Here is a 24,195-nt window from a genome sequence, read left to right as displayed (position 1 = left end):
CTGTCACTACTTGACTATATTTATTCTTGTTCCAGTCAGTAGTTAACGACGTTTATTCTTGTTCCTGTCTGTACTTGACTATGTTAATTCTAGTTCCGGTCAGTACTTAGCAACGTTTATTCTCGTTCCTGTCACAACTTGACTATGTTTATTCTTGTTCCAGTCAGTACTTAACGACGTTTATTCTCGTTCCCGTCAGCACTCGATTATGTTTATTCTTGTTACAGTCAATACTTAACGTCCAGTCAGTACTTGACTATGTTAATTCTTGTTCCAGTGAGTACTTAGCGATGTTTATTCCCGTTCCTGTCACTACTTGACTATGTTTATTCTAGTTACAGTCAGTATTTAACAACGTTTATTCTCGTTCCTGTCATTTCTTGACTGTGTTTACCCTTGTCCCAGTCAGTACTTAACGACGTTTATTCTCGTTTCGGACAGTACTTGACTATATTAATTTTTGTTCCAGTCAATATCTAACGACGTTTATTATCGTTCCGCTCAGCAGTTGACTACTTTTATTCTTGTTCCAGTCAATACTTAATGACGTTTATTCTCGTTCCTGTCTGTACTTGACTATGTTTATTCTTGCTCCAGAGATTAAGATTGTCAAACAGCACGAATATATTGAACAAGTAAACCGACTTATTTAATTAACAAAATTCAGAGAAGGCTATATGCATTCCTTAGAATAGTCTCCTCCTTGTATGCCTTCAGTAAATTAGAGAGAAAGACCTTAACACATTGGCGTTGACCAAGTTATATTTGTTGCTATATATTCGAAGTGTTATTTCTATTAGATTATTTTGACGAGTTGTCTGATGACTTGGCTACATGCTCAGTTATGTGGATTTTATGTTTGTTCATAGCAGGGACGAGTTGTCGTATTAGCTATGTCATTTGCAAGCTTGACCGCTGGCATAGTTATGCGCCTTGCTTCAATGTTCTGTCTAGTTAAACAAATTGCAACATGATCTGATGTTTTGATTAAACATTTTATTGGCCTCAGTCTAGTTAGTCTGGTGTTGTAACACCATAATATATCTTTCTTGAGTGATGTATTACATTTCTCGGTGTTTGTATTTGACGACCTATGTGTTATCTATTGGAATTTCGGGAATATTATACAAACATCCAGTCGCCAATAATGATTAATGAAGTCATCTTGATATAAGCGGCTAACAATCGATTAAGCTAATATTAGGTCGTTTTAGCAATCTTAACGTTGTAGATTTATTTAGGTCCGTCTTTAACAACTTTTTTTTCTGTTTCTCTTATTCTGACTGCATTTGATAATAAGCAAAATTACGTAAATGATGTTGAACTTAACATATGGTTTTTAATTTGTATTATGATGGATTCGTAAATCTAAAGTTAACATTAAACAAACGTTAAGATGTTTAACCATGTTATCTACAATAACACATCTATGATAATGATGAAACTATTTAAGATTTGTTTACATTTTAAAATGATAACTTAACATCGTCGAGATTTGTGCAGTAGTCCCAACATGAAAAGCTACGAGGTTCAAAAGGCTACGCCATAAAATGAGCCGTGCCATGAGAAAACCAACATAGTGCATTTGCGACCAGCATGGATCCAGACCAGCTTGCGCATCCGCGCAGTCTGGTCAGGATTCATGCTGTTCGCTAACAGTTTCTCTAATTCCAATAGGCTTTGAAAGCGAACAACATGGATCCTATGCTGGTCGCAAAGCCACTATGCTGATTTTCTCATGGCACGGCTCAAATGTATGACTTTCATGACATGCTTTTTTAGATTAAATCATGAAAGACATTATCTGAACAAAGAAGTGTCTGAAAACACGTATTTCAAAACAGCTTTTTCACAATGTGAAAAATAATTTAAAACCTTATCATTTATTATTTTAGGCTTTTACTATTTTAAATGTAATGACGTAAAAGAAGGTCTGAAAAAAGCACTATAAGTTGCTTTAACTTCATATTATGTTTGAGTTAACTGAAAACGCCTGAAACCCAACCATTTACTGTTTTAGCCCTACAATAAAGTATATCGTGACATTAAATAACCGAGAGATCAACGATCGCAATCAATTACAAGAAAAACACGCTCGTTATTTTAAACCATCTTCCGTTTCATTTTCCTATTTTTTTCAGCTTTTAAACCCATTTGTTGTTCAACGTTGATACAACACGAAGACAATTTAAATTTGAGGTAATGTTTTGTACTAATGGACTAGTGTATTAACGAAATTAGTGTTATAAATTTCAGTATTTTATCTGAGGTTTTTCACCATTATTTGAAGTGAATAAAATAGTTTTCATGGAAAAAATCAGAGACGCGTTCGTTTACGTTAATTAACCGTTTAATGTATACAAACCTGCCAGAGATGTTGTAATAAAGGCTGGCACAATGATTTGTTATATTTTAGCTTCAGTGATATAAATTAGGAAGTTAAATGGTCTTAAATGACCTAGCATTCCTCTCACAGACCTGCAGCCGCGAGGAATTTTCTCAACATCTACCACGCCGAATCTGTGAATCTTTCTGTTTCATTTCTCATAAATTGACAGCTGTTTAGCTTATCAAAAGTAAGAGAAAAAAACTGAACCTCATTTAGAACAAAAAAATCGAGTAGGTGTTGTCTGCTAACAGTTTTTGCCGCTTTATAATCGGTTTTTACTTCATTAGCTGTTCTCACACCGAAACCATGGAAACTATGTCGAAATTAATACATTCGAAATGTGTATATTACATCTAAATTACTTTTTAGATAATGTTTTATGCTGTACCTTTTTAAACTTCCTAAACGACATTTTGGCGGACTAGTTAATCAAAATGTTAAATATTAATACATTTGAAGCTTGTAAAATTCATGAAAGTTTAGGCGGATTTGTTTGAAGTAAATAATTATGTTGAAACCCGTTGAAAGGGATTTTTGTAGTAATTTAATTAACAAAATTCTTTGTACATTGAAATCTTGAATAACTACCCGTTTCGAACGCTCCGCCTACTTGACTGTACAACGTCGTATCGGAAAAATCTCTCAGTCGAGTTAATACTCTAGGCTATGATACAAAAACGGCCTCAGCGAACGAATTGTTTAGATTCTACAAGCAGAAAGATATGTTTTGGCAGTTGCTGGCGACCATTGATTAGCGCAAATGTGTTTACTTATTTCTGATAATTTCTGTGCCTTTTGTTTTTGTCCATGGAATTTACAACACGTGTGGAAGTTATACTTATTCCGATCGCTTAACCCACAGTGTCAGTGTAAAATACCACGGAATATTGGATTAAAATTTGGCAAATAGATAGACATGTTAAAATCACACCATAGCAGATTAAAAGGAATTAGATTTAGAATTTAGTACATTGAACAAGCATAGCATAGAATAAGGGAATAAATCGTGTTATAAATTTGTTTATGCTTAAGGAATGCAATATTTTGAGGAGATATAAATGTAGAAGAAATATTTTCATAATGTATGGAGTTACCATAAGCGTTTGTTTCTTCATGTACATGCTTGGATTATTGGTGCTATCAAATGTCACTTCAGGTGACACTTTAATACGTTCAAATAATGTACGAACCTTACAAACCTCGTATGATGCCGACGACGTCGTCGGCAGCGATGATATTGATATCTCAAAAAAACTAAACTCAGGGATCATAACTTCAGACACATCAGAACCAAAAACTAAAACGAATAATTATGATAAGCAGGGTACCATCTTCCTGGACGATGAAGACATTGTAAAGAAAAAGAAATCCCGTACACGTGGATTAAATATTGATAATCGGAATAAAACAAAAAGGTTACCCCAAGCTTTAATTATAGGTGTTAAGAAAGCGGGAACCAGGGCACTTTTAGAATATCTAAGACTTCATCGTGATGTGAGGGCTCCTGGGCCAGAACCTCATTTCTTTGATAAAAACTATAATAAAGGATTAAATTGGTATAGGTAAGTGAAGACGATATGAAATATTCTATTGTTACAAAAGTCTTATATATTTCCCTATATGCCCCATATAACGACACAAAAGTCACTTTATGTTATTTTAATTGCAAAATTATTCACTATAGTATAGTGTTACCTTAACAAAAAAGATCATAAAATCTAAATATTGTTAAATTTATGAACACCGTAATTGTTGTCAAATATTTATCATTTCATAGATAATATGTGTATACATAAATTTCTTATACATATACATCGACAGTTTTCAACTTGCTATCATAAATTTAATAAATCAAAATCTAAATTTAAATGTTCAAGCAGCTGTATCAATTATTTGTACGTCATTTCGACACAAGCGTACCTTAAGATAGGTGGTCTGACGTTTCCGTGCCAGTATTAATTGACATTTTAAGGACAACAACAGAAAATCAATGCAACATGAATCTCTATTGAAAATTAAGTTCACATCGCCTGAATACTTCATATAGAGATAATAATCGTTAGCTATTAATTTTCTGTAATAGGCAATCAGACTTCAACAATAACAATCATCAGATTCACACTGGGGGAAAGCAATTTGGCAACAGTAGGGTAATTTTCCCATTTTATTTTGCACATTATAGACACTGAACCCCTGTAACGAAATCTCAAGAGCTAGATATTCAGATATCATCTCTGAAATAATAGATTACTGACAAATTTCATATCGCACAATTATTGTATAGTTTATTCTTAATACAGCACCCCAGGGAGACCACTTCTAAACTTCAACATATCATCGCCTTCCCGAAAAATTCTGCGGACCTCCTACTAAGGAATCTCAAACTCGCAGAAATGCATTAATTAAATGGTAGTCATTTTCTCAATTAGGATCCGTCATAAGTTTAATTTGGCAACAGGCACATCGTGACGTTTATTACCTCCCTTTCATGTTTTAAGATGCGTATCTCACACTTCTGAATAATTAAAACCCAATGAAATACCTCGTCTTAAGTGCCAATCTGTACGTATCTGATAACGGAAGATGAGAGAGTACATTACAATAAAATTAACGGCGAATATCTAGAAAACCATCATTCCTCGCCGTAAGTCACGGGGAAATAAAAGCATCTCCTTTTTTGTTTCTTAAGATATCATGAAACATTTCATGGGAGTGAAATTCAATGTCTGTTAACTTTTGAGTGTTTTTATTTCATTTATTAGTATTGGTTCTTTGTAAGCATATAGCGTTTTAAAAATAAGACTGTTTTATCCTTTTAAAATGGCGTCTCTGCTAAAACAAAATATTTCAAATATAAAAACATTTTTCATTGTTTTATCTACATGTATCTCTACTGCTAGAAGCGTCGCGTCCAGAATGACTACTATTTACAGTTTTGAAGTGTGACATTCTCAGTTTTTAGTGCATATGCCGGAAGAAATTTGTATATTTTATTGTCGTACCTCTCTTTATTTGTGCCTATAATAACAGAGAAGAAACTAATGCATAAAACATTTTGTGGACAAAAAATGTTGTAAAATCGACAAAAAATAACAACTTATAGCTATCAATATCAGTAGAACAAATATACAAAGTACTTGGACTGTTTATTATGTAAATATTGTGTGTTAATATCAGATATATTTTGTATGACGTGTATCAGTCACATGTGTACATGTATTATTATAGCGTTAGTTTAAATGTTAGAACGAGTTTCAAAAATAAAGATGACTTAATGTATGAAAAATTATTTTTAAACTGAATTGCAAAATACTGATAATCTTACCTACATCAGATAAATTTGCATTTGCGTAAATACATTATGTACAATATTATCTGTTAGTAAACTAGCTAATTGTCACGACTTGTGAAGTGTATGACTAGATAATGCACTAGATTGTATAGCTCATGCAATTTCATACATGTACTTTAAGGATTTATAATTAAAACGAATTTTGAAGATTTCATAAACTTACTCGTAAACAGTTGTCGGATTTAGACAAATCGTGCGCTTTAATGTTTTTCTTTTGTGACAAACATTATTGCTATTAAAAATTCAACAAAAGAAAAATGAAACGATTTTCAAACGAATTAGTAATGTACATGTTAACATGTCCTTAAACGTCATTCTTCAGTCAGAGGGGATCCGAAGTCAACTATGAAAACAAATAGTGTAAGGGTAACGAAGTAGAAGACTTTAGTCAAGTGTAGCCGGCCCAGAGGATATTATGTTTCACGAACATGAAAAGAAAGTATTTAGGCCATGATATTTGGCACACGATGGTTTTTATGGGAACGAAACTTGACAAGGGTAAAGACTACGGATCGTCTGGCATTTTGTTTGCGTTTTGTGATATAACACCAGTAAAAAATGAAACGCTTATCAGCTTTCACTTGTATAAGCTATGATCATTTGTGAGCTGTCAAATTGAAATGCACCATCTGGTAGAATTTGTCAAAAGTTTCAGACTGCTTACCGTCAAGATGCTTTTGCCCTTATCTTAAAAATAAAATAAAATTACTTTACAGTAACTTTAATATAATTAAGATTAAATGCTCTTAACAAACGACGTTTTGAAAATAAATGGACCTTTTTAGTGTCCCGATGCTCATTTTAATTATGGATTCCGAGAGTAACATTAAACGTTTCATTTAAGTTAAATGCACGAATAAATGAAGTTTCATGGCATGATACTGTTTCAACAGCTACACATTTCGATCAGAAGTACGAAAATTTGATTATCTGTAGTGCGAAAATTGTTGTTTCATTGCAATTACATTATGGTAGATTAAGGCGACAAACACATCTTAAAAATCGACTATTAAAAGAATACTCAAACATTGTTCAACATCTGCGAGATCCTATCAATAGCAGTCAACAAAAACACATGTGTACGCTATGCGACATTCAACAAAACCTTTAAAAAACAGGAAACTGGAATTGAATTACTTCATTGAAATTGCCTAATTGATGAAAATACGTTTGCTCCTTAATTGACTTTCGATCCTTTTCAGAGGAAATAAGCTTAATGAAGTAACAGTAGTTTGTATTTGTATTGGTTTAACCAACTAAAACGACGTTAAGAGATAAAAGAAGTTTAAGCGATTTAAAGTTATTACAGAAGTTATGCTGGTAATTATAATAATAATGGAATAGAAGAAGTTATTGATCGCGCCAAAATCATTTTGTAAGCAGATGTATTTGCAGTAAAGGGCTAATTATATATCTTTGGAAAAGACAGGAAAATATTCACTGATACTAATCGTGTAATCACCTTGAAAAGTTAATACAAAATTTACTATTGTGTAATATTCGATAAATTGTAGTTTCGAGTAAATTATAAATTCTTACAGGAACAAAAAAGAAAAAAAAAAAAAAATATATATATATATATATATATATATATATATATATATATATATATATATATATACGGTGCAGTGCAGGTAATCGATCCAAAACTAAGTAATTTAGACAGTGACGTTCATGCCATCTTTATGGTTATTTTGCCTGTCTAGTAAAATAAACATTTCTCTTCCGAGTACGCGACTGTATGCTGCACAGTGTACCTTGAAAAAGATCTTCTCTTTTGTGAACACAACAGGAAAATGAGAAAGTATATTGTAGGGCATGTCATTTGAACCATACGACTGCCACAGTTCTAATGAATATACCGCACAAGCCTTAAATTGAATTCCAGATAGTAAAAAAACATTACCATTTGTTCCTAGACAATTCTCATGAATTTGGAAGACACTAATAGAAAAATTTATTACCGTAACAAAACGAACAGAACAGAAGCAATTTATGTAGAAATAAAATGCAGTAACGGAATTGCAAACCATATGGTAGACATGTAAAAACCAAAGGGGTGGTTGAAGCTACTCGTAAACTGTATGTTCTATTACTTTGTTGTCACGATGAACAATGCAGAAAGATGCAAACATCTAGAAGTGGGCGGGCGTGGAAAGAGCATATGGGTAATACAAAATTCAGAAGTAAATGTAAAATGGCAAATAACTGAAATTATGCTTACACATATCGCATAAAAAACCTTCAGACTATCACAGGCCGTTAGAGTCTTTAGGTTTTATTTAGTTTTTTCTTTCTGAATAAATAATAACAACATAAGATATCTTTTCACTTAAGCTATCTTTGAGATAAGCTTAGAAAAAAGGGGAGATTTTAGAGAAAATTTACGTTTTTTTTCTTCCGATTTTCAACAAACTCGATGTCAAAGTTTAGCTTATACCGAAATTAAAAAAGAACGTCTGCCAATAGTTTCACATACTTCATCTGCATTTAGAATGCAATTCATAAATCCCTGCTACTAAATGAAGAAAGATTTCCCCCTCAAACTGGACCTTTATACAAGTATCCGTATAAATGGCCCTTTATACTAGTCTGGTCCGGTACAAAACTGTTGCCACTCGCAAATTTTTATAAAGTTTTTGATTGAGTGTTTGCACAATTCATTTAATGAAATCAGTAGTTGCTCACAATTTTGAAATGTAAACGTTTACATTACTGAGATTTTGATCAAATATTTTAAGGTTCATATACAATTATCCACGAGGTAACTGGCACATAAACTATTACGCAGCATTTCTTTTGAACGTTTTATGAAACATACTTTAAAGTGATTTATGTTTTGATCATGGATAAAATATATGCAGGTGTAGAATGTCAACAGTGCATGCTTTTTATTGCATAAAACTAGTTTAGCTCAGAAGATGCCTCGACATAAATTTTTCGGACATGTCCTAGTAAAAATAAAAGTCTATGTTAGTTCGCAACCATTTATAACACAATAGAGGAGCAGAAATAGTTATCGTTAGATAATGTCGCCACATCGGGACGGGTTTGATATCTTGGTCCGACTGAACAGTGTGACAAAAAGAAGAAAAGCTGACAATCTTTGTGTGAAGCTCAAAGATATGAAGAATATTTACAGTAAAATAATTGATTTAACTTTATGTAATTTTCTCCCGCCGACAGTTCAACTGTTTTCATAATCAGAGACTCGTGTTGCAAAGAGTGAAGCAACATATTTAACGGCGATCGCAGTCCCTGGTGTAATTAGAAAAACAACCTCTTAAAATTACATACTTTATAATCAATTATGAAACAGTAAGAAGTACGTGGGATTCTTGTATAAAACTAGACTATTAGAGCCTTTTCCCACGTTTGTATCTCTCTACAATAAAGAAAAATAAAATTTGATAAAATAGGTTCAAAGAGGTTTTCAAATGTCTGTCTTAGCCAAAGCTAGTTTAAAAACGTGTTTCAGTGATGAGTCGAAATTGTAGTTCTTTTATTTTTGAAAAGATCATTATCCGTATCAAAATGTCAAGGACATGTTTGCTTAATGTAACGTATTTATTTGATATATAAAAAGAACATAATATATATATATATAAACACAAAAATGTAACATGCATGTGAAAACAACTCTTGGTAATACCGTACGCAAGCGGTATGCAATTTATCTTTCCATGTGTTTTTATCATGCATTAAAACCTTTTGTAATAGTAATAATTATAAATTATTATATTGGTTTTTTATGAGTTCATCTTGTTAGCAAGGAGGGTATAAATTATAAATAACCAGCCTCTGATTAACACTAAATTTCAAGATTATTCGTTCCGCCGCAAATGTTTTCGTATAAAGTAAAAAAAATGTGTCTATCTTTTATATTTCATGCTGAGCTGGCCTGCACTTCATTGAAATGTAACATCTTAAAAAAAATTGTGTGTGGCTGTGCTGTCTTACAAAATAACTGTGTATCTATCCGAAGTCACCCCGGTTTAAAATACAACTGCCATGGTAGATTACTTTTTAGATAAAATTGAAATTGATGCATGAATATATTAATTTTATCACTTGGGAAGTGAGAATTCATTTTGTACAGTTTATGTTGCATGATTAATACAGTTGATAACCCGAAACATGTGACCCTAAACTTTTAACACATTATAAAATCATTAAAGATGAAACGCAGCGCTAAAAGTGTATCTCACAAATGCGTCTGTCTCGTTTTACATGATAAAATAAACAAAGTTATTTATTTTCCTAATGTATGATATGTGTTGGTTTTTCAAGTGCCCAAAAAACAGGATGTTTTTGGCGTGCTTTTAGAAAGTTTGCAAAAAATAATTTCATTATTTAAGTAGTATATTGAATTAATTTGTACCCCATACTGTGGTTTCTTCGTTTTTAATCTCTAATGTTATTTCAGTATAACATTACAATATCACACGCCGGTTAGCCAGACACTTTTAAATTGAACAAAAACACCCTATTTAAGAAGCAAATTTAATTGCCGTGTCGGTGTCATATAGATACTGGAGAGTGTCTTAGATATTCGCGTGAAGTGAGAAGGTATGCAAAATGTCCTACCTACGTAATAAAATAGAAAAAGCTGAAACTCCACAGGTCGCTCAACACGACAAAAACGAAAATGTTGCAGACTCGGTTTGATTGAGCCTGTTCATGGACGAAAATGCATGCTACCGTCCACGCCTTCTAGCCCCGGGTTGAGCAGAACTCAACATTTACACATGCTAAAAGTAAAAAAAAAACAATTTAGAGACATCCGCAGATGTGTTCATACGGCGGTGCACATGGAACCTTCAGTGATACACTAGTGTGTAATTCCATGAAAAACAGCTTCGCAGTACTGTTAAAAAATCGATACGTACAATGCCCGATATTTATTGCCAGTGTCCGTTGCGATAATAACGTGGTTAAATGATCCCGAGTTTACACTGTCCGTATTAAAATGGAATCATAATGTAAGTATAAACTATGCGAATTATTCTGTAAGATGTTGTAACGTTGGTATGGTCAAAATGTAATATGAACTTAGGGAAATGCATTCTTTGACTATAAAACATTTCTCTTCAAATATTACAATTTTCACATTGTGCCCGACGATAAGCAAGTTTGGTTTTATGAATGATTCGGATGCAATGAATATTAACAGTAACATATACGTGTTAAAAAACAAAAGATATATAATATAACTGCAAGATACTTTTGCTGTATATTATCAGTAGGGAACTAATTTCTAATTACTTAATGGTTAAATTACTTTTAATAAAGCAGAAAGTATAAAGAGTTCATTTGAAAAAAAAGTAAAGGAAGTATCAACTCTAGATTGATGATTTTCAAGGATGTAATTTCACAGTTTTTGCAATCCATTAATGTATTAACTTTGGTTTTGTGAACGATCGAACGGTTCCATCCACCATTTTAGTACTTGTAAGTTTCTTTTATTTTCCGTTTCATTTAACAAATGAAATTCCTCATCAAATCTGTAATCAAGGAGACGTAAATCTTGGATCTCATATTGGTTTCAAGGGGCAGAGAATCTATCTTAACATTTTCTAAACTAAAAATTGAACATGTTTCAAATATTAAGTTAAAAAAAAAACAAGTACAAAAATAGCATAAATAACTAGGTCTAATAGTACCATTGAATAATTTTTGGAAAACAGAGATTGTATTTTTCAAGAAAAAAATATCATTTCGCTCTGACCTAATAATATCTGCTTAATATACCAAAGTTCGGTGCAGCTTTTCTTATCTCATCGGAACTTGCATTTCTTGTGTTACTTTGTGCATAACTTATGAAAAGAACATTATGATAATTTACTGCACGATGCTGGGAATTTCTTTTGATTCGGCCTGTTATGAAGCTTGCCCTGTGCTGCATTGAAACCTACTGGAGATTACATTAAAGAACATAGTGAGCGGTGTGGTAGATTTGAGTTTGTTTGAGGTGTTTTCTTTTTCCTTTTTTTTCATTTCGCATAAAATATCAAACGTTCTTAAAAGTTTGCCAGATTCCACCTGATTTCCGTTTTGATAACAAAGATCATGAGAATCGGTACACAAGTAACTTCGCATCCTCAGTCCATTTTGTATTAACTGAAATAAAGATATCGTGTAATATAATAACAATAATAATAACATAGTTACTGAATCACGCATTTCTCTCTTGCTTTCTATTATTTTTCTACAGCTTTTCACATTTTTTTCAATGTGTGCTATATGTTTTAGTTGTTAAATGACTTTTCGGAAAAAATACAAACTTCCACATATGTACAAAAATAACGTTAATAAATCAACATGCCTGAATAAATTTCGCTAGAAATTCGTTTTGTGGCTCTCGGTTCACTATGTTTTCAGTGGTCATTTTAATCACCCATTGCAGTATGGTGGCCGTATCTGTTCTCAAGCTATATATCACAAATCAAGGAACATTAATCCTTAGCATGCTGGACACAATTAATTCTGCCTTTGCGACTAGTGCAGATCATGGTCAGCATACACATCCGTGCAGTCGGACCATGACCTGCACTGTTCGCTATTCAAACAGTATCTTTTTGGTAAGCAACCCTTTAAACAGTTAATGGTACTGTCTGAATTGGCAGACGGACAAGTTCATTATAGAAATTTAGCATTGTAAAGGTTGGTGTGTGTAGATATCATACGGACAATATGACGTTCACTAAAGTTCAAACAAGGACGCGATAAAAAATCTTATTAATAAAGAAAACACATAATAATAACTTTTTTTCCGGTTTTCGGAGGGAGAGAAGGATTTTCAATGTTCGCTTTTTACTGTAGTGTAAATGATCACTTTTAATTGAAAACTAAAAAAAAAAAACCCCTAAAAGCTTTAACTAAAAAGAAGGGAAGCCAATCATGTTACATCAAAAGATTCTACTTTTCATTAAATTAAATAGATTCATGTACAGAATAATTTTACTTTTTTGTTTCCAGGGGACCCCAATATAATGCTCGCTTGTTAATTTATCAAAATAAGAAACCTTGCATAGAACTTTTTGCAGCTTTTCTTTTCGAGCTTCCACATATTTTGAAACACTTATCAAAAGGTTTAAACTTTGTTCTGTATAGACAAGCACCGGCCTTGTTAAAGAATAATTATGGATTTGCTTTCAAGAGGAACTCATAATTTATCAAAGACTGGAAGATCATTTGTGATAACAGTTGCAGCGATCAATCTTTCTAAAGAAACCAATTGCAGCATGATTATTGATAAGTTGCAATTTTCGATACCATTCAAACGGTAGAATAAGATAATGCTTATTAGAGTGAAAACTCGTAAAATTACTCTTCTAATAAGGTATGGAAAAAGTGTCCCTTTAATATATTACATACTAAATAGCAGAAGTGTCTTGTGCTGGAATGCTGAATTATTCCATTTACTGTATTATTTAACCATTACACTGCTTCATTTCTATAATGAACTCGTCCATCTTTCAATTTGGACAGTACCGTTAACTGTTAAATGGGGGTGTTTACCAAAAAGATACTGACTGAATGGCAAACAGTGCAGATCTTGATCAAACTGCACGGATGTGCAGGCTGATCATGATTTACACTGGTCGCAAAGGCAGAATGAATCGTGTCCAGCATGATAAGGGTTAAGATCATTTATTTACAATGAATAAAAGTACGAGATACAGCAATACAAAATATAGTAATCTTTTCTTTTCGTTGTTTCTGTGACATAACAAATATCCGTTTATTTCGCATAACAGTGTATTTTGTCTCAAATGACATTAGTCAAAAGTATAAACTATAAGACTGACCGCTTTCTGCTGCGTTAAATTGGATATTTTCTTTTTACATTCAGTTTGCGTTTTATTGAAATGCTATTTTAAGAGTACACTCTTCTCAAGATAATTAGATTTAATGGGATGATGTAAGTTAAAATTTATTAACAGCTTCTAATGTAGGCGTACCATATATTAGGATCAGACAGCCACACAATTTATATATAGTTTCGTTTTAGTTTCAATGTGTTATAATTGATATTTAAAAAAAAAACAGTATTAGGCAAGGTGTGTCTGGGACTTCGATTAACTTACAAAGTTCCGCAGTGAAGATTAAAAGTGCGTTTTTGGGAACATCTCCTAGTGCTTTTCGTAACTGACCTTTCCAATACGACTTCTTTGTTTGATCGGCGCTGCATTTCTCAGAACCTAGATATATCTTTTGGATTATGGTTGGTAAGGTTTATCGAAAAAAAACGTGTTGGTCACAAAAGCATAAAGTGACATTAAGCCAATAGAAAGCTTAAAAACCGCCCTTGTTCATTTATCGCGTCCAGGAACACATATAAAAAACGAAACTTGTCATCGCATATCACACTTTACAAAAATGCTATCCATAATTCCTACACGATTCAAAAGGATCAGTACAAAATACGGATAAAGTGACTGAGAGATGATTTTCTAATAAATAGTTATTGATGATTTGGCAGATAATGCTGCCCTTTACGGCGCCGCATTTTGTCGGCGATATTTTACTTATTTAGTACAAAAGTAGAAACAAAGACGCACAATCTACAGGATTAGCCTTCCCGAAACAAACCCCTATAACAATGTATGTATTGATGTGCATACGACATGTTCTTCACACAAAAAACAGACACAATTAAACAAACATAAAAGTGGAATAAAACAGACATTATGAGGGAGCAGTTTTTGAATTTATGGACCATAGCCCGTGCCTGGGTCCAGAGATCTAGCCCGTGCCTGGGTCCAGAGATCTAGCCCGCGCCTGGGTCTAGAGATCTATACGAGTTTTTAAACGATAAGATATTATATTATTAACAAACAAACAAACATCGAAAGTTTCAAGATCAAGAGAACATTATTAGAACAAAACACTTTCCTTTCATTTTCCGCTGAAATACCATAATCTGATATTTAAATAATTATCCCGTTTATAACATCGCATTTCTGTTTGCACAATACGAAGTAATAAAAGCATATTATTTGCACAATATCATGTTTCCGTCTGACATGCGGATAATTAAAAGAATGCAGATATTATTTTACAAGTGTACGTCGCCTCAAACTAACCAAGGTTGCAAGAGAAATGTAATTCAAGACAGAATACATTATTGAACAACGAGATAGAATTGTATAAACAAAATGTACTCTTGTACCAATTAATACGATGGAGAAAATGAAAATGAAAATTGCAACAAAAGGGAAGAGGGGTGAGTTTATTTCTTAAATGGATACGCGTATGTATTTGTGTTAAGTGTCCGTGGTTTCAAACTAAAGTACATTGCATTTTTTCCAAATATAGACATGCACCTTAAAAGTTTATAAAACTTTTATACATGAAATAATTAAGACGTGCGGATAGCTATTCCATTTAGCTTAATAGACATTTTTGAAGAACACATATATTCGTTTGCTTGGATTTTTACTTACTTTATATGTTTAGAGATGTGTTACTGACATTCAATTACTTTTTTTGTTGATTGTTTTTCCTTTTTATTAGAATAATTAAAAGTAGTAATTCAAAACATAAAGTGAAGACAAAATTTTAAAATCTACTTTGCAGTACAATTGTATATGCGCTTAGAATGAAAAACTTACCAAAAATGGTCCCCACTCCCAACAATGGCCCCCGCTCCACAACCCTTGGCCGCCCCTTCCCGAACAAATTCTTATGCTGCAAAAATTGAAATCATTAAAGGATGTTCAAGGTCTTACAAAGCATAGAATTTGTTTATACATATAGCATTCCTTGTTACACCCTCATACCAAATATCATTGAAGATAAAAAATGATTTACATTGAATACTGCTACACGTGCAACACAAGCAAATAGAAAACTGTCAAAAATGTTACAAGTGTTACAGATCTTGATAGAAAACTGTCAGCTTATAATTAAAGAAGTGAAATGGAATGCTGTTCTTGTTTTTGTCGTGTATTATGTTGTTGGTTCACCTGTCTTAGTCTATCTTTGATTTACATTTAATGGGAAAAACAAATTATTCCGCAAATGACGAAAATGTGCAATTCATGAATTATACGTTCAAAATGCAAGAAACAACTACTGAAAAAAGACTCGTATATATTGCATTAAGAACGATGACTATATTAAAATGATAATTATGTTTCTTATTAAACCATGTGGATAAACATGTAAAAGTGATAATTACCATTGATTAAAATTGCAGAAAAGGCAGACAGTATTCCTACTCAGTCAGTTGGGTTTAATTCAACTCAAGATAAAAACGAACTTTCAAAAGGCAGGCACATAGAGTTAACTTTGAAGCAAGTTTTATGACAATTTCATAAGTCATGATGTCTTTTAATCAGTGGCCGGTGCTTTATGTTATGTGACAGTTTCTCGATAATTTTAATGATTAATTAATTTCGTTTAAATTTCATAATCACAGTAAAATAATAAACAGAAATGAAAGAAAGCCCTATCATATTTCAGAGCTGCACTCGCTATGGTTTGTATGAAGGACGTTTTGTCGATAAAACTGAAATGAAAGTGTTTAAAAAGTGATATATACTTATCAAAAACTTAATTACATCTGAAATGTTTTCGTTTCGTTCAGTGTACTGTTTCACATTTCTGTAACTATCTTCACATTTATATACAGTTATATTATGCTAAATATATGTTCTAAATACGATCTTTGTAAACCCGTTCTCTATATACTATGTCTTAGTATCTATTTTACAGCTATGAATTATCATACTCTATAGGTTGCCTTCCACTTCATTTGTCTGTTAAGGACGTATGCGGCAATTTTGGGTAAAAAATATCCCAATAATAGAATTTGTTCAAACTTTGTATATGAACACAGTGTCATGTTACAAACAGATTTATATGAAAAAAATCTAAGGTCACCATGCTTGTTCAGGAGTTATCTGCCCTTGAAAATGCAAATTTGAAGGAAAATCCAGTTTTAATGACAGATAACTCCTAAACAAGCACGGTAACCTATGTTTGCTTTTGCATTTTCTTTTGTTTCTAACATGAAACTAAATTCGTATACAAAGTTTGGACAAAGTCTATTATTGTGAAATTTTTGCCCCATCTGTCATACAAGAAACTGCAGCAAGTGTCTTTAAGTAAATACTGCATTAGTTTGTCTATGCGAAGACAACACTTATTACTGGTCTTGTTTAATACTGAACTATCGTTGATAAATTCTCATACTTATTTTGTAATTAAAAGGAAATTTGTAACCCATAACGTTTCACATACATTGGTACTGAAGTAAATAATACTCTTGCATGATAAATGTTTAGAGAATTTGTTAAACTGTGTCAAATAGTTTGGAAAGTTCAATATCAACACGTGCTATTCATAACTCATTTGTCTTTAGAGCAATATTAAATTGTAAGCTGTTTGAAACATTTGTTCCAAAGCTTTGATTCCCAATGTTTCTCATTTGGTTTGCATGTGTTTCAATGAAGAAAAATATTTATGTCGGTTTTATCGTTTATTTATGGACATGCTTATTTTTATTGGGCTTTTATGTAGGAACATAAACGTACATGGACAATTTTGTTTATGACAATATACAGTTAAACACGACTGCGATTTGTTCTTTTGATGTCGTTACTAGCCTGTGATTTTGTAATATACTGAAACAATTACTATGTAATTTGTAGAAAATGGAACATTAACGTTTGTGGCATACTTTTCACTCCCTCCCGCACTTCAGACACATTCACATAAAGGACTGTCAACAAGTAGCATTCTTTAAAACTTTGTTGTTTGCAATGTAGACAAAACCAAAGAATTGTCATTGAACTAAAACTGTAATAAAAGAATGTGTTTATTTTTTCCATTAAATCTAAGCGGAACGAGCTGTAATAATATGAAATTGGAAATGTATAACAAATCACTTCTCAATAACAAATCAAATTCATGTTATATAACATTTGATTCCCGACTAGATCGTCATGTTTTTGAAGAACTTATTCAAAAGAACACTTTTCTGCTGCCATACTAATCAAGCCAAAATAATACGTATCATGAAACATAGTAACTAAATGCCTGCTAACTATTTGTTGATCATCCATCATTTTTCTATTTGCAGGAATCTGATGCCCGAAACAAGTAAAGGACAGCTTACAATAGAAAAGACGCCTTCTTATTTCGTCACAAAGGGGATACCGGAAAAAGTGTATAAAATGTCAAAAAAGACGAAATTAATCGTTGTGTTCAGAGACCCAGTTACACGTGCTCTTTCAGACTACACACAATTAGTTAGTAGAAATCCAAACGTGAAATCATTCGAGGAGATGGCGTTCGTAAACAACAGAACTAAAATCATTGACACCTCTTGGACTATAGTGAAAATAGGAGTGTATGCACAACATTTAGCAAGATGGTTAGAATATTTTCCCATTCGCCAAATGCATTTTGTGAGTGGGGAAAACTTAATTAAAAATCCAGCGGGTGAAATGAAAAGAATCCAAGAATTTCTTGGTTTGGAACAATACATCACCGCAGACAATTTTACATTTAACCAGACTAAAGGGTTTCCGTGTTATAAGAAGGAAACAAAGAACAGTGGGTGGCATTGCCTCAACGAGGAGAAAGGAAGACGTCATCCAGGAATAGATAATTCCGTTAGAAAACGTTTAGAAGATTTTTATAGGCCGTTTAATATAAAACTATACAGTATGACAGGCCAAGATTTCGGCTGGCCATAGCTACTGGGTACCATTGTGACTTTTTACTTTTGCTGGTCGTTTCGGGTAAAGTGGCTTATGGGAAGTCTTTATGACGTATCGGAATTAAACACCACTTAAGCGATAAAATGTATGACATGTAGGCTTTGTACTTATTTCACTATGGCTTTTAATTACTACTGTACCATGCTAATCGTAGTATTCAACAGTATGTGATATTTGTAGAATGGTGTTTTCTCTCTAAAAAAGTACGTTAAAAGTATTTTGTTTTGAGTATTTGTAATTTTGTACATTTTATCAGTTTAAAAAAATCTGACGAATATATTACTATTGTAAAAGGGGTTGTCCAGAAAAGGAAGACAGTATGAATGTTTATAGTGAGGATTCTAAATTCTGCAGTCTTGAGATTCATCAAGCTTACTGTACACCGTGTAAGGTATCATAAAACGAACTTTTCTAGTTATTTATCAAATTTTGACAAAACGATTTGGATCTCTTGATTAGGTTTACTTGTGTTAATGTAAATATGGACTAAGTTGTTTTGCACGTGTGGAAATTTACACGCATTCTTTTTTCCCCATTTCGGATGCTGTATTGATGGCTGTGGTCTTTAAATGAGGTTTTCCTTCTTCGATGCATGAATGATTTTACAACTAAAATGGATCATTTTGTTAAGACTATTAAATGAAATAAAAGAAGATTGTAAAAGTCCAAGCGGAAATGTTTCGATTTTACTTTTTGTTGCATGTGTTTATACAAGAACATTGTCCAAAGATGTCTGCATTCACCTGGTGGTTCCACAGTTAGTTAAATGATGCCGAAGCTATCCGAACTTTGGAAAAGTCAAAAAGGCAAAATCTACGATTCATTTCATTTGTATATTGAATTGTAAGTCATTTTTAGAATATGTGCTCATATAGGTATATTGGTATATAATAATGAAGATTATGATTATCACCATTCATGTATTATAAAATCCTGAACCATCAAAGTTTTAAATACATTTGCTGAATGCCATATAAGATCAATTAGATATATAATAATAACCAATGCTTTAAGTGTAAACGCGGTTTCCAGTTTTACCTATCATGTAAATTTATAAACAACTCTCATAGCGAAGGAAGCAGATTGTCCTTGTCTGAAAATCCTTTAATTTGTTTCATTATTTTCTTTTAAAATTAATCACTGTAGTAGATATATTACTACCCGTAATTCCTGTAATGATGTAGTAATCAAACTTTAGGGTTATGACTAACACTATTCTGATGAACTTCCGTTTTGACTTTTGCAGGTCGGTGAAACTTCACTGTATAGTTTCATGATTATAATATTAAAACAGACCAAATAACGTTCATTAAAGCTATTTTGCTACTGCTTTGTAATACTAATTAAAATTTTGTTTTATTCATTAATAGTGTCATAATGAGCTTCATTATTGTGTGGCATGATAGTATGTTTCTTTTTTTTGATTCACCAACAGTACTATTTCATACAAGGCATTCTTCCAAGTATTGATCTTATCATTTCTTATGCAGAAAAGCTACGAAACGTTTCAAGAGATGATAAAATATGCATTTCCTGTGTCTACTTATGTATTTGATAAAGTACTAGCTAATATAAATGAGTCAGAAGTGTTTTACATAATTATTAAGCGTTAGTCATCGTTATTAAAAGCGAAGGACTAAACTTTTTCCAAAACATTTTGTTTAAGTTATTCTTTTACGAATGTAACATCATAATTATTTGATATATTTTTCTTATAAATCCAACATTTACAATATAAACCAAAATTGTACCTGCCTGCTTTATAAATGTACAATACACTATATGCTGCCATATAGCATTGAAGAAGTATGACAGGGTAGGTAAGGTTTAGAATATAAAATACGGGATGAACTTTTAAAAATTCACACGACAAATGTTATACCAGAACATTCTTATCTGTTTGCATTATTTCAGGTGTGTTTTTTACCAAGATTACGTATATATACATATGTTACTTGTAAGTGCCCTATATTATTTATTTTCTACAATGGCATACATGTGCGTTGTTATTTGTGGTGATTGCAAAAGAAATGGTATATTATAGTGAGACTTGAGCATTAAATAGTACGTTGTGCCAAACATAGTCTCCTGTACATTGTAGTTTCGACAGTGCATGTATTCTATTCACTGCATATCGTATATTCTCTAATGTTACATCAGTTCTAGAGTGCCTGCCCTTTGATCTAGCTAATATGTTCTACACATACGTCCTCGTAATAGGCTTTCTGTTTAAGGAACGCCAACTCTGCGAAGAAGATTTTGGAAGAATGTGTCATGAGGTCCATTTTAGTTTTATCATGATGCCTGGGAAAATCAAAACTTCTTATGAAAACATTTTCACAAGTAGAATGTAATGTATCAATCAAACGAAGAAATATTATGAATAATACTTGTTTTTTACACATTTCCATGACTGAACGTGACAGTTCATATGATATTAGCAAATACGTGTATTACATTTCATTACCTCTCATGAACAGTCTCAATCAAACCGAGTCTTGCTTGTATTCTGCTTGGTTGCATTTTATGCTTCCAAATGATCTTTTTACAGATTTTGTTAATAAAACATTTCCAAAACTGCTAAGTATATTCCATCGATTATAACTGTCTATGTTCCATCGATTATAACTGTCCTTATTCAGAACGTGGCTTTTCCACCAAACATGTTTGTTCTTATAGATAAAACGTGAGGTATATCGTTTCTAGTACTGTAATATTTACAGTACCGTTATAAATTTAAATCCATCGTCCTGGGTTGTAGTCATATATTCTGAAAATTGTTCACACATGTCATTATTTTGTAACATTGTTGTTATGATGTTAAAAACATAATAAAAGAAATAAAATATATAATTTATATAGAAAATATGCACTTGTTTCTTATTTTGATGGATTTAACAAGTTTAAAATGCAGTTATTATGACTGGTGATTATCGTGGTCTAACAGGGTGTTGGTAATTGTGAGCGAATTTTGCAACATCTTCCGTAACGTTCAAGGCCAGACTCAGTCGAACCCAAGTCCGCCTTTTGTTTGGTTGGTTGCGTTCTATGTTTCAAAAGGATCGTATTGACTTACACACATATTCAAGCGCAAAAACATTCATATCACACGGTTACCGATTGACAACTGTGCATGTATAATGAACGGTTTTAAGACGAATAGTAATATCCAGTTTTTCTTTGTCGTACAATTACTGAATCTTGTGCTTTCATCAGTTAAACGTTACCTTGATCTCGCTAAAACATGTAATTCATTATGGCTGATCAGTGGTAAACATGTTTTGATATTCAACATTCGCATTGGGTGCAATGAGTTACAAACTGCATCGAAACCACACATATTTTGAAAGAAGTAAACTACAGTTTATAGGTAAGATCATTATTAAAATGTTTTCATATTCAAATATTGAGATGATTCAAAACAAATATTTAATTGGTCTTTCATTCCCATTGCCCCTTTAAATCACGTATGATTTAAGACAAAGACTGAGGACCAGGAACTCTCACCTAGAATCATTATGTAAAAAAGTTTGTAGTTCATAGTACATCTGTTAATGGCAATCCATTCTATTACCCCAATGTGATTCGTAGTCAAATAGGTAAAACGAAGAATTGATCACATGTACATTTAATGCCATCTCAAGCAGACTGAATTTTAGACAGCAGGAGGATAGGGTTTTTGGTTGCTGTTTAGCACATTAGTAACACAGCACCGAGTATAAACCTTATGAATAGAAAAAATAATGACTAGATGAACTGACCATGCTGATTAGAAAATATAAAAGTATATCTTCAAGAGCGCTCTGCATTATCATTTGCTAAATTGCATTCAGGACCAAATGGAAGAATTATATGGACCAAGATGTAAAGAGGAGCTGGAACAGCATGACACAATATGTAGGAGCGGTATAGTATTGTTCGCATTAATTTTGGTTTTGTCGTCCATGCGTGTGTGTGTTGCTATCATATCTTAAGTATGTAGGTTTCTTTATGTAATCCAGCATAATATAATCTTTAACTATTTCCTTTTTTTGCGTGGGAAAATATATCATCCGACAGGTTGCCTGAACCATACAATTTATTTTGGCCTATTAATTTACCACGCATATCTATATTTGAATTCCAGAAGGAAAGAAACGCATTTGGAAGACGCAAATGTCAAAACTTTTTACCTTACTAAAACTAGTAAATTTAAAGAAAAACAATTTATGCAGCACATCTGGCGGATACGGGGAAAAAAGGAATGGTTAAGGCTGGAATGCTTTGTTGTAACAATGAACAATGTAGAGAGATGAAAAATCTGGCGTGTGATGAAGTTGCACACGAAAAAATAAACTTCAAAAATATATAAACTGAGACACTTTTAACTTAAAAATAAGTGTGCATAACTGAAGTTGTGCTGCAAGTAGCCAATGTGTTCTTGAGTTATTAAGCGGAGACCGCTTTTCAGTATCCGGGTCATTGTGACTTTAACTTTTAACTAATGGCCCTAAAACTATAGGGTACGATCTATTGACCACAGGAAATCGTCCTATGAAGCTTGACGACTGTATGCCAAAGACGGTTTTAGTTATTAAGGTATGACCCATGTAATAGTGTACCTCCTTTTGAAGAGTATTCAATTCCTACAATAAACCTACTTTGACTTAACTTATTCAGGGGGCATAGGTTCAAACCCCACTGGGGCCAATTTTTTTCCTTATATTCCTTTTTTTCTAGTAAGATTTTATTTTTCGCAAGACTTGTTATTGATATATTGTGCAAAAGTGAAACATTTTCATTTGATAATTTATTTTTGCTGTTCAAATTGAATGTACCTCTGAAACAGAAGGGGGCAGACATTTTTAAATATACTGAGTTACAGGCTGGAAAAAGTTCTCTATTTTGCCTTGACTCTTTAGATTATATAATGTGGAAGAAATGTAAGCAGGTTTTACTTCTGCCCCAAAGTTATTTTTGAATGAAGTGAGCAAAATTTAATAGTCCCACAGGACCCGACCTTAATTTTTCAATGTTGGAGTTAGAATTTTGTCTCTTGAGGCACCCTAGAAAAGATACTCACAGTTTTATTTTGTGTTTTATAATAGTTTACTTATAGTTAGACGTTTCTTTTATCAAACTTAATGGTATAATGGATTCTCTGCAAATGTTTTGGACAATGGCCATCACTTTGAAATTGTCTCTACTTGAGGTCTCTCACTGGATACATTATATTGCTGTAACATGAAATGTTTACCGTTAGGTGGGTAATACAGAGAGTGGAAACCGTTTATCATGCTCAGGATCATTCACCTTTAATCTATTGGCCACCCAAACAATAGGACCATGTACTAACCGCAGACAATCTTCCTATGAAGTTCACTGACTAGGTAGACACGTATCATTTTCAGTTTCAAAGTCTTTGTGACCTTGACCTAAGATCTTCTGACCTGAAAAACAATAGAGGTCACCTGTTAGCAAATGCAATCTTCCTGTGCCGTTTGACTATAGTGACACTAATAAAATATGTGAAAGTATTCTTCGGAATCCTAAAATGCATTCTATACTTATTGATACGAAACCAAATGGTCGACCTTCGGCTTGACAATTAGCGAAACAATATACCCCTTCTGCGTAATAAATTATACAAAGGTCTAAATTGAAAAAATAAAACCTATCACTCTATCATGGTCATGTATTTCACTTAAGTATACTAAATAGTTTTAAATGATATACATTGA

The 24,195-nt window shown here is 32.6% G+C and overlaps 1 protein-coding gene across 1 annotated transcript; it reads left to right on the top strand.

Annotated features, from left to right (window-relative positions):
- The first annotated feature begins 2,829 nt into the window (after nt 1-2,829).
- LOC123563138 (heparan sulfate glucosamine 3-O-sulfotransferase 3B1-like) lies at nt 2,830-21,343 on the top strand. Its single transcript, XM_045355754.2, has 2 exons — nt 2,830-3,951; nt 17,833-21,343. Exons 1-2 carry the CDS (start codon nt 3,413-3,415, stop codon nt 18,449-18,451), a joined length of 1,158 nt encoding a protein of 385 aa, XP_045211689.1. The 5' UTR covers nt 2,830-3,412; the 3' UTR covers nt 18,452-21,343.
- The last annotated feature ends 2,852 nt before the right edge of the window (nt 21,344-24,195 follow it).

This window comes from Mercenaria mercenaria, chromosome 2 (assembly GCF_021730395.1).
Source record: "Mercenaria mercenaria strain notata chromosome 2, MADL_Memer_1, whole genome shotgun sequence".
NCBI classification, from domain to species: domain Eukaryota; kingdom Metazoa; phylum Mollusca; class Bivalvia; order Venerida; family Veneridae; genus Mercenaria; species Mercenaria mercenaria.
Note: the sequence above shows the minus strand (reverse complement) of the source record. Positions and strands in the feature narration are given on the sequence as shown.

Excerpts from the sequence above, each read along its gene's own strand:
- LOC123563138 (XM_045355754.2), top strand. The coding sequence starts at position 3,413 with ATGCTTAAGGAATGCAATATTTTGAGGAGATATAAATGTAGAAGAAAT. Across the intron at positions 3,952-17,832 it reads AAAGGATTAAATTGGTATAG|GAATCTGATGCCCGAAACAA; the intron begins GTAAGTGAAGAC and ends TTCTATTTGCAG.